Source organism: Perca fluviatilis, chromosome 19, assembly GCF_010015445.1.
Source record: "Perca fluviatilis chromosome 19, GENO_Pfluv_1.0, whole genome shotgun sequence".
Lineage (NCBI taxonomy): Eukaryota > Metazoa > Chordata > Actinopteri > Perciformes > Percidae > Perca > Perca fluviatilis.
Window position 1 is genome coordinate 23290531 of NC_053130.1, and position 12452 is coordinate 23302982.

At 40.3% G+C, this 12452-nt stretch overlaps 1 protein-coding gene across 1 annotated transcript in view; it reads right to left on the bottom strand.

The window, feature by feature from the left end:
• Positions 1-10523, bottom strand: part of arid4b (AT-rich interaction domain 4B) — a 42930-nt gene extending 32407 nt beyond the window's left edge. Inside the window, 2 exon segments of the mRNA XM_039783065.1 lie at positions 10152-10200; positions 10346-10523. Coding sequence (XP_039638999.1) covers positions 10152-10157 — 6 coding nt within the window. The 5' untranslated portion in view covers positions 10158-10200; positions 10346-10523.
• Between the last annotated feature and the right edge of the window lie 1929 nt (positions 10524-12452).

The window sequence follows — 12452 nt, forward strand, 5'->3', positions numbered from 1 at the left end:
AAACAAGTTCCTTCCGAGGTAATTCAGCAGGAGCACCGCGGATTTTCTCCGGTGCTTAGCACCGCCCAAGACGATTGCGATTGGTTTAAAGAAATGTCAATAAACCAGAGCACGTCCTCCCATCCCGGAATGCTATGTGGAGTAGCCAGACCCTCCTCCAGTGCGCTTTGGAGGAGGGTCTAGCAAAGCGAGACTACATATCAGGACATCACTAAACTGCTAATAATGCCAAGAGGAATTCACTTCAGATGCATGAGCAAAATGTTGCCTCCTGATAAAAGAGTAACAAGTGAAACAGAAATGTGGTTAAAAATGTCCATTTTCCAATAATCCAAATGAACATAAGGGTTTCACATCCCTCTTTAATTTATTTGTTACCTGAGGCTAAATTCTACATTATCTTAACTGACAGACAACTAAAACATGTCGCAATTCTGGGCCACACACTCAAAACCACAAGACCAAAAAATTATCTGGAACACTTTCTATTAATCAATATAAACAGGTGGTGTATTAACCCTCAGCCAAGCTATCGTGCATAAAAACCAGTTTGGCTGTATACTGTATCTTAGGCCTGTCACGATAACAAATTTTGCTGGACGATAAATTGTCCCAGAAATTATTGCGATAAACGATAATATTGTCGTTTATTCGGTTTGAATCCGAAGTGCTCCCACACTGCAGCTGTCGCGTTTGGCTTTGAAACCAATTCCATCTTTTCTTTTTTTATTCCTCCAACTCTCAACTAGCGTTTTCTCTGGCTATACTCCTCACACGGCTCTCTGTGGTAGGCTACGCCAGGAGTTCCGCATCCCCACACAGAGACCATGCGGCTGACAAGTGACCTACACATGGGTTCACTCCTCCTTACGCTAAGGAACCGAGAGGGGGGTCACCGATGCACCGGAGTGGTCATCCAGTCTCTTTGGTAGAGAGAGCGAGAGAGAGAGAGGAAAACAAGCAAGCATGGAAAAATTATTGAGCTTATTTTTATTTATGATGCGATTAAATGGTTTATTGCATATCGCGACAGGCTTAACCATAATATCTACGATATAAAAAGTGCAGTTCAATAAAGTTCAATAAACGTATTATTCAAAAAATAATGTTGTAGTACCACTGCATAGAAAAAATATAATAAATCAAAACACTGATAAAAAAAAAAAAGAAAGAAAAAAAAAAGAAACATGTTTGCTAACAGATGGACAAATTGCATTTTCTGTGTTGAGAAGGTCGGGAGCCTTTTACAGTCAAACCAGGACAGGTCGCCTCTTCTCCGGTGTCTTTTGGATTCTGACAGATGGGATTTAGGGGCAGAGTCCAGCACACTTCAGCCTTCCCACCTCTCAGATAAACACCTCATTAGTGCAGTCTGGCCTCAGCACGAGCTGCCCTAGCCAACACCAGGTTTACATGACGCACAAGCCATTCCCACTGGCTAACCAATCCTCTTGTCAGTCATGGCTGCAACACAAAGCTGGACTGCCACTGTTCCTCCTCTTTTATAATAATAATAATAATAATAATAATAATAATACTTGTCTCCTTTTGCTTCCACTGATCTAGGCCTTTTTCTTTTCCTCTTCTTAGAGGAAGAGTCTTACTACTGAGTCAGAGAGGGCAGCTTCGGTTACCTTGACAGCTGTGGCTGCCAAACCTCCATAACTTAACAGGGCAGGGGGTGATAACTCACTGCTGAGGCCAGATTTACATTTGTCATGCTCACATGCCAGCACAAATAGAGAACGGTTTGTTGTTTCTGTTGATAATGCCCCACCTCCCTGCATTAAACTAAAACTATGAAAGAAAATTCCATTCCTTGGATTAGACTCATTTAGCCTACAGCTGTCTGGAGATAAACAGTGACTCCTTTTCATCATTCCAGCCAGTATCGAACGACCGACCGTGTATCCCAGACTCAGAAGATCAACCAATCAAGATGACTAAACTCAGAGAGGCGGAATTCCTGTGCATTTGTGGAGGTGTAACATCCCCTCACCAACTTAAAATAAGCTAAAACGCCACACAAGAGCTGCTCTTATCTAAGATTCTGTCATAAAAAAAGAGCAAGCGCCACATTGTCTTCTGCATGCAAAGATCAACGTAATGGTAATAACAGTGGTACAATCGAATCCAGCTCTCTGGCTATTCAGCTTGTGCCACTGATGTGGAAAATACTCTCCAGGCACACGTGCTTGATTAAACACATACAAATATAACTTGGCATGGGGTGACAAAATGCACCTGCGGCTGGCATGGACAGAAACAAACCCAAATTGTTTGGGGGAAAAAATGCAGCTTGATTGAAGGATGATCTGTCAGAGGGGCACAGAGAACAACTTAAATTTATTCATGCCATAAAAGCTTTTATCCCCTCCACAAAAGGAACAATCTAAAACAAATCCCAGAGTTGATGGTTCACCACTGTTGTTGGCCATAAAGTACTTCTGTCTTGGCTGTTGAATCACACAGACAGTTTAAACTGGGTACTAGCACCTCACTCAATACAAGTGATGAGTGACCCAAAGCCAACTCAGTATTTAAAGGTCACATATAGTAAAAAGTGACATGTCCAAGCCTATAACTTTTCAGTTCTTAATGGAAATATTAGTTTTTCCACTTAAAGTGCAGTATTTTAAATGAAAACAATATGGCTGGATGTTTTATCAAAAAGAAAAGTGCCACTGGGTTATTAAAAAAATAAAAAGACATTAAGTCCAACTTCACCCACCCACTACATTGCTTTCAAAACACTGCTCTGTTCATTCTATTTTCATGTCCCCGTATTGTGTGTGTGTATACACAGTATATGTGTGTGTAGGTAGAAAGGGCGGCTACAGTGCCATTACAGGCATTTGTGTCGCTGCAATGGCGGTGAGAGCGAGATGCGTAAGGCCCAGACACGCTGACCAATTAGAGCAGACTGGGCTTTTTTTTTTATTTTTTTTATTTTTGGAAGGGGAGCTTAAAGAGACAGGCCCTAAAACAGAGTATATGCAGACAAACATTATGAGAAAAATTATGTTTTTTTTTTACATTACAGAACATAAACATACAACCCCAACTACAAGTATGAACCTGAAAATGAGCATAATATAAGACCTGTAAGTTTTTTTAGTAAGGGAACAACAAGGCTGTTACATTAAGTCACAGCTTTGAAATCATTCAAAACAAAATATACCAGGGTGACACTGGCAACAGCAGAACGAGATCAGTTTCTGCTCAATAAAGACTCAGGTCATGAAAAATGTAACAGCCAACTCCACAGAATGCCAGTTGATACTAAGCTGCTGCTTATAGTGCATTTCTTTGACAGCCTGAGCGACTAGAGCATTTTCATTCCACAACTCAGTAAAAAATACGCATTCAGAAGGTAAAAGCTGAAAAGAAAAAAAAAATACTGATGGCATGTTTGTAGGGTGAACCCACTTGAAACTGTGGATTGTTATTCAGTATGGTCACTTTATATCAGTCATTGATCAGGGAAGGCCTCAAGGAATCCCTGGTTATTTGCTCAACAGACCACAGGCTATTTCGGGAAGGCTGTCCCATGGAAGCATGCAGATACCTATTTGCTAATGTATTAAGACACACTTGCACCAGTCTCTGCAAATATTCCTCCTGCCGCTCATTTGCTACAAACTACAATTAAAGCCGATGTGACCTTTATATTCAAGAATACGCTTCAGATTCAGATATGCTGCAGATTCACAAGTCAAAGTTCACCATTGCTGAACATTTACCTACCAATTTGCATGGTCAACAAATATTTTGCCATGACTCTTGTGTTTTGGAGAGTGTGTTAGTAGAGGAGTCATTCAATCTAGCTCCATTTTTCCACTATCAGACTGTTAAAATAGACTATTTACAGCCAATGCTTGCTCAGATCATTTCCAAAAAATTAACATCAGACCTGTTAAATCTCCCTGTTGGTGTGAAGTGCAGGACATGTCGCTGGACGGAATCCAAGTCTGGTGGACCCATATTTTCGATACATGCCTTTTGGAAATGTTGTGGTGATGTCAGTTACGACATCACGACTCATTACTACGCACAAATAACCAGGGGTGGATTGTAACCAACTACATTTACTAAAGTACCGTACTTCAGCACAATTTACTTAGGTATTTCCATGTTATGAAACTTTATATTTTACTACGGTTGAAATTAAAAGGCAAACTTTTCTACTATCTACACCTTCATGTGAACTTTCTCTGACTATTTCCTGTCATCACTCATACACCAAAACAACCGTTTGTATGGGTTCATCATCTAATTGTTTCTTGTGAATCTTCTGTTAAGGCACTGGAGATCCAATTAAATTAGCATTTGTGATTTATACTTTAGAACAGAGTTTCTTATTTTCACACGAACGATTTACCTCACTCTAAAACTCAAGAGTTTTTAGATCACGACTGTTGCCATTGCCCAGGATTTATTCGAGATTGTGCGCCTTTTAAAGCTAAAATGACATGTGTCGTAAGGTTGGAGGTGTCACTAATTGTATGTTGGTATGTTTCAAGTTACACAACAGTGCAAGTTGATGTTAGGAACATAAACTGGTTTATATTCAGCTGTTGTACAAGGTGAGGGTGGTGTGAACAGGATGACATAAGCTAATAGTACCAGCTTTCAGTGTAAAGCCCAGTCCATACCAAAGATTCGCGATGAGACGAGTCAAAACTTGCAACGCACTGGTCTGCAGCGTTCTAAAACCTTCCAGTTCACACCAATGCAGCGAGACCAGACGGTGTATCATCTCCAATGGAACGACTCTGTGCTTTCGTTCTAACTTCCAACTTTCAGGCTTTTTGTAGCCGATATATAATTTGTTGCATCTAAATATGAATGTGGATAACGTTAGTGATACTAAGTAGTGATTGCTACAGTTGCATTTCTAGTGATGAATTGGCAAAAACTTTTTATTTATGTAATTCATGCTTTCTTCTATCGCCGCTCGCTCTCTTCAATCACTCTCTAGCTCGTTCGACCACACAGCATGCTCGCGGCCGCACATTGAGCCTTTGTAACATAGAAATAAAATGGATTATGGATCATTTTATTTCTGTAGTTTGTAGCTGACTTGACCAGCTGACTTTGCTATTGGCTGTTGAAACAGGTGACGTCTCTTACGTTCCAAAACCAGCCTCTGAGACTTGACCAGCTGAGTCGCAGCAACACAATCTGCTGTCTTGAGTCGAGCTGAGATGGGCCGGTTCAGACTAGAGCTGTCAGTCTTCCTCTATAATAACATTGGAATTCCATCTTTTTTTTTTGGATATTCAAATAATATTCTAATATTTAATGCTCATATGCAGCCTGTTATAAATATGTTCTACACTACTCAGGTTTATTGTCAATGCCACTATAAGCATGTGGTTGTTGTTATACATTCTGTCCACTAGAGGGACTTCCAACAGTAGCCTGGCCTGGAAGGGGACCTACGTCATGGCGCATTGCATTTCTGGCACGCCGCTCTCAGTTTACATTATTTTCCACCACGCACACAGCGACAAACAAATCAACAGAGAACTCTGTATTGAAACATTATCTCACAAATGTAGTGATGCGGCTCTGTTGTAAAGGCTAACGTTTGCTCGGTTTGCAAAACGACATCATGTTAGAAAGCACAGCCGAAAACGACTTGTCATAAACTAAGTAACATAGTGTTAGCCACGAAGCTAGCGACATTAATAACTAAGCCGGACGGTGCGGTCACTAATTTTTTTGTGATTTAATAGCAACCTGTTTGTTGCAGATTGTCACGTTACTGAGAATACAGCTATTAAAAGGTAATATATGAAGTCGAAGCTAACTCTGACAGTTGTAGGACAGCTAACATAAACTTTAGCTGCCTCCATGAAGTTACCAGCTAAGCTCCTATAACTCGCAACACAGTTAGGAAACCAGAACAAGCTACCTATTGATAACATAAGCATTTTGGCTCGGTGGATGTCGATTTTAAAGTCACGTTAAAACTATTTCCCATCCATATTCTGATTTCCAGCCGCAGCCTGTCACTCCCCCCTGTACTAACGTTACTTGGTACGTAACGTTAGCTCACAATGCCTTGTGTTTCTCACTCTCGTAACTTATTGTTCATCAGACGTGACATGAGAAGAGGGAGATTAGCTAACGTTAGCCAACCTATTTATAAAAAAATAAAAATCACATTTGAATAGTAATTTCAGCATTCGAATAGTATTGATTTTTTTACTATTCGAATTAGAGATGTTCCGATACCGATACCAGTATCGGTATCGGCGCCGATACTGCCTAAAACGCTGGTATCGGTATCGGGAAGTACTGGAGTTTATGCACCGATCCGATACCACGTAATAAAGCCCTAAAGAAAATCTACATTAAAGTAGTTTATTTATGTTCTTTTTTGTTCTTATAACTGACTGTCAAACTGGAGAATAAAAGAAAGTTCTACGGCATTCATTGTTTGTGTTTGTTCATGTTTCACAAAGAGTTTAACCTGATAGAAATAATATCACATCCATACAGGGATACAGCTGTTAAAACATAATAAAATATATGACACACTGGTATCGGATCGGTACTCGGTATCGGCCGATACACAAGTTCAGGTATCGGAATCGGTATCGGGAAGCAAAAAAGTGGTATCGGGCCATCTCTAATTCGAATTATATTCGACTTTCGGAATTCGTTCCAACAGCCCTAGTTCAGACCGCTGAAACTTTTCCCTGCAATGTTCTTAAACGCTTACCAATCTTTGGTCCGAACTGGGCTTAACAAATCAATAATTTTCATTCTGAGAATTACAATGCATAAGCATACAAAACAGCACCTTTTTAAAACATACAATTCAGGCACTAATCAGCGTTACTAAAAATGTTATAAACAATAGTTTCTGACCCATTATATTGTGCTATAATGAATAGGCTTGTTGGCTGAACAAAAGAACATGCAAAAGGCATGCAGGAAAGAATTAAGCTCCCTCCCAGCCTAGCTCACACATACAATAATCCTGCTGTGAATTACCTCTTTGTCCAAACCACCAGTCACCACAGTTCCAGTGACTGGTGCTTCAGCAGGAGTTGCCTTGGCAATGCCATGGCAGCTTTAAACAAATCAAAAATAACAATCTTGATACCTTTTGGGAACACACTTATTTCCCCAAATTTAGGGCTGTCCTGCAAATTGAGTCCTCCTGCAGTCTCACAGACCAAGTACAGAACTTTAAACATTTTAATAAAACTCTGCTAATAAATCGCCGATGCCTATAATCTCAAAGCAACCAATTTCCCTGACCACTTACCAAACATGTGGACTTGAAATTATGAACAACTCCAAAATGCAAAAGCCATAGTTTTGCATATGCCTTCTGAATTACTTGTAGCAGTATCTTACTTGCAATGTGGCTTCTGTGGGGGTTTTGGTAGAATATGCTAATGTTATCTTAAGCTTCACCTTGCAACACCCATACAATACATACAATTCAGACTGCGAAATTCCTTAAAGGGGCTGTACTTGATATTCACATATCTCACACATGAATATATGCACATTAGTATAGCTGCAAACAAATATTTGCTATGTAAAGATATAGTGGAGTAATGGCGTTCTGAGCAGAGAATGTAGTCAACGCTACCTCTGTGTGTGTTGTAATCCGAGCTTCTCTGTTCTTTGTTTTGATGGCCGGTCCGGCCACGCGTGCATATAAGTGCATGTGGCTGTGAAAAAAACTTAGGTATTCACATATTGGGGAACGGTCTGTAAGGGCAATGTGGAGTCAATCCCGGCCCACTATTTTTTTTCTACAGTATTTCGAGTACAGCCCCTTTAACAACATATAATTGTACGGCTTTACAAATGATCATGCTTACATATGCATGAATCAGACCATATTTACACTGTACTCATCAAAAGTTATTTATTTTAACAAAGTACCTGGTTCCCAGGCACGGACACCTCCGACTACAGCAGCCTACTGCACCAGACCTGCTGACGGTCTCTTCCCAAATGCTTAAGTATGTATCATATCACCACAGCACCACATGCTGTTAACTCATCTAAATGCAGGAATAAATCTAATAACATGTTTCACTCCCACAGCATGGCAATTTTCTTAACAAACAGCTGTGATCACAAGTTACCGTTTCAACACAGTAGAGCAACTTTCGACTGCCGGAGTACTCCAGATATTTAGTATTGCGCTTACATAAAGTTGGGGGTCTCAAGAGACAAGAGACAGATTTAAAACATAACGGTCTACATTAAAAGCAGCAGAGGCAGATATGTCATGACATTTAGTCACTTAAAGGCTGAATCCAACATTTCGCAAATATCACTTATCCACTTTTAGTAAAGCCAATGTTTAAAGTGTTTTAACGACCACCACACAGTGTTAAAGCAGTGTGTGCAGTTGATGGAGAAAGGCTGTGGACTGTAAGCCAGAGTGACATGAAATGTTAAGCGCACATAAAGAAGAGTTGTCCTAGTTACAGAGCAATTTACAGTGTAGGCATTGAGCAGATGCTTCTAATATACAGAGCAGTAAAATAAGTGAGCTCTTAAGCATCAATAGATCCAGATGACTCGGAGCACTATGAAAACCACAAATGCTACAACATTAAGCCAGAAATGTAAAAACATTGCTCCTGTCAGCAGTGATGAAAATAAGCAAGTGCAAGCATAATAATCATCTAATAACAGGCTACGGTTTCCCAGCTGGAGAGAATAATAACTGCAAAATGGTCATGGGCACTAATGGCAACAGTTTAATGAATTTTCACATATTTAACTTTATTCAAATAGACACTTTGAAGCTAAGCTAAGCTAAGGTCAGTGTGAAATAGGTTATATCATTGGTTTCTATATAATCTGTGCCTGGATGCTATCTGTTCACTGGAATGCATTTCTAGTCGTGACATTCAGAATTCCATTGTCTTCCTGTGACACAAACTATTTATTACATAACCACAAATCATCATGCAGTTCAAGTCAGCACTACCAGTAGGACAAGTATGAATGCAAGCAATACAAATGGTTCTTAAGCAGAGAAAAAGTAAAGCTTTGTACCAGATCCAAAATGATTTCCTCATTTCTCATATATTGTTTTGACAATATTTAATGAATAATAATAATAATAATAATAATAATAATAATAATAATAATAATAATAATAATGTGTTGGCAACTATTTTCACATCCCATGATGCTTTTGTTTGCATTTTAATTGAATACTTTGGTAGACTGCTAGTAGTGGTTGGTGGTATAGTTTGGTTAACCACAATAAACATATCATCACCAAGGCCAAAGTGAAAGACTACAAATCATTACTACACCAGCTTTTCATTTGTCCAACACTTACTCTCCAATCACAAAGTGCTCACATCTTCTATTCACTTTATTCGTTCCCCATGATCCTGTTACACTTTATATTGTGTGTGCCAAATAAACATGTAGACTACAGACTCCTGTCAAAGCTTCTATATGTCATGTATTTAATTTAAAAGTGAAACAACCCCGCAGGTTATGGCTCTATGTATGGCTCACATGGCAATAGACGAAAAGTTAAGACAAAACAGCCCTGCAGGCATAACAACAGCCACAACTCTGATCCATTGAAACTATAAGAAAAGATTAATAAGCTTGCATCACAGCCTATTTCCCAAACAATGACAGCTGTGTCTTTTTGAAAATAAATAGGGCTGGAGAAAGCAATCCCAGCGCTTTTGAATATTTTGTAAATTTCACAGCTCATTTATTCTGTCATTCATATATTATTATGCACCATACCTTTAGCTTGAATTTTGATTAGACACTCTATGAACGCAGTTTTTAAAACAATCCCATAGACCACAACACGTCCAGGCCCTAACTCAGCATGTAATTCAATAACATTGCATAACAAAGCATAACATCCAAATTACAAAAAGACCAAAATTGACATTTAGTAAAAGTTCGCACTAGCCTTAATCAAGAGAATAGAAGGATGAAGCCATGCATATAAAATATTCATATTACATTTAACATGTTATGTTTCATTTGCCTGGTTAAGGCATGTTTATAGAGGAGGTACAGTAAATGAAATTGAGCTCAGACTGGAAATGCAGAAGTAGTGGGGCTCTAATCGAGTTCCCAGTGGCATTAAACACATGCAAGAAAATGAATGAACCTACCTTCATCTCTCTATGAGTCCTCTAGGTGACCAGTGTAACGAATCTGAGGCTGAAAACAGAGGTTGAAGAAGCGGTTAGACATTACAGACAGTGCCAACTTCAGTCTGCCACAACAAGACACGGTTATGTTATGATGACATCACTTCTTCTGCTACACTGTTGGATGCCATGAAAAAGCTGGGCGGTAGACTCACACTTTACATCGCTTAGTAAAACACACCGTCTGCACATGAAATATCCTTTTAGGAATTGTGGTTTTTCATTCGAAGTGAGTCTGTAATTGATTTAAGAAAAGTTTAAAGATCATTTGCTTAGATAATCCGGACTAATGCACCGGGCTAATGGTATGTGTGCTCGAGCTTTCGAGCCACATTCCCAAAAATATCTGTGTTGCAAAGTAAACCGTGGCAGGCAGATCACTCTCATTCGCAGAGCCCTTAAAGCCGTTTATGTAATGCCTAGTGTACTACTGTAGTCAGCAGCCAGCCGTGGCTTGTGGCAACGAAGGACGAGCAAACACAAAGTAACTAGTCGCTGTCCTGCACAAATGCACGGATAATGAGGTTGTTTAGGATAAAGTGATAGATACAGTAACAGCCGCACGGTCCTCGGAGTACGGCAGCGTGGTGTGCCCGCTGTCTGCACTGCACTGACTATACCAACACCACAGCAGAGGATGACGCCATTTCTGTAGCTGACAGTCGGCTAAAAAGGAGAACACTTCAGCGCACAAACACTGGAAATTGCGAGAACGGTGGTCGCTATTCACCTGCCCATGTCAGAGTCATATCTCTTTCGGAGACGAATCTCTTGCTTTGTATAGAAAAAAACTGCCCCAACACCGTTCATTTTCGTTTTCGCTTCTCTCCCTTGACTCGGTGCGCTGCTCTCTGCAGAGTACACTCGACAGCAATAGACCGATAATAACACTGCTTATGGGCAGGCAACACGACCACCAAACCAGACTTGTATAGACATTTTATATTAAAGCTATGTCGTTATAACAGCGTTAAGTTGAACAAAGTGAGAAGCAGTCGTGCAGCCCCATTAAAAGTCACTTTCTTTATTCACAAAATGTTGTTTTTATCGACTGGTCTGGCATTTCGCTGACTGTTCACTGAGTAACGTTGAGTGAGGTCGCTACTGACAAAGAAGCAAGTCGACGAAACGGTTCGCAACAAGGTCAAGCTCGAAAAAGACTTGTAACGCAGCAACATCGCATTAATACCTACAACATTTTATCGTTATAACAGAAGCCAAGGTCGCAGCCCTCATGTGTGGCTCTTGGTCGCGGAGGATACAATGTCATCCGCCCCAGACAATTTGCTAGACCAGCCGATGCACGTGAGTGATTGACCACCACCAAAAATAATGCACATACACAGCCCGAGTCTCGGATGTTTTTTTCCTCTGTCCGTAAACCTGGTACCGTGGTTAACTAAAACGTCGATCCCATTTAAACCTCTTCAGTAACGTTACTGATTCTTGCACAGGCAGTTTGTCAGCGGTGATGTTGCCAGTTACGGAAATGTGCAAAAATACTGGTTCACGCAGCATTAAGAAAAACATAAGCCCTATCTAGCAGAGGGAAAATAGTCCACATCGCATCTGGTCATATAACTGATCAAACGGATGAGTTCCTTGATAAAAGGCAGCCCATTTGGTCCAACCTACACTGGACAAGTCAATCGTGAGAAGCTAATGATACTGGTGGCACAAAAGAAAAGCCTGACAATGCAATTTACCTGTTAAACTACACCGTTAAGTGGCTGGTAGACAAATCATATTCTGCAACGATGTCAAGCTCATACGGGTCACCAATGGTATCGTGTAATATCACTTTTGACGGCTATTAGGGAACACCATGACAGGCGCTGCTCGACGACAACCTCTGCGAGGATTCCTCCGCTCAACAACACAACACTCCGGTGCTTGTCCAGCAGGCTTGAAACTATTCAACCCTGGAGTAGCATACGCTTTGACTGTGTTCATCAGCTCAATTTGGCTGGCTACAGCATAACTTTGTTATCGAGCTAACCAAGTTTCTTCTATAATCTCGGCCGTCATCTTTTTGCTGTCCAGTCGTTTAATTCATTCATTCCCTAAAACCACCCTAAACACATCCCAGCATTAGTTAACAAGTTAGCTAACGTCAAGGTTGGCTTGGTAGCAGCAGGGAAGCAGGCTAGTAGCTAAATTGTTCAAAATAGCGATGGCTTTGCCGAACAAAAGCAGGCTTACCTATGCTGTCAAGTTGAGAAAGACCTCGGTTTTTCGACGAAAGTGTATTAGTAATCCATA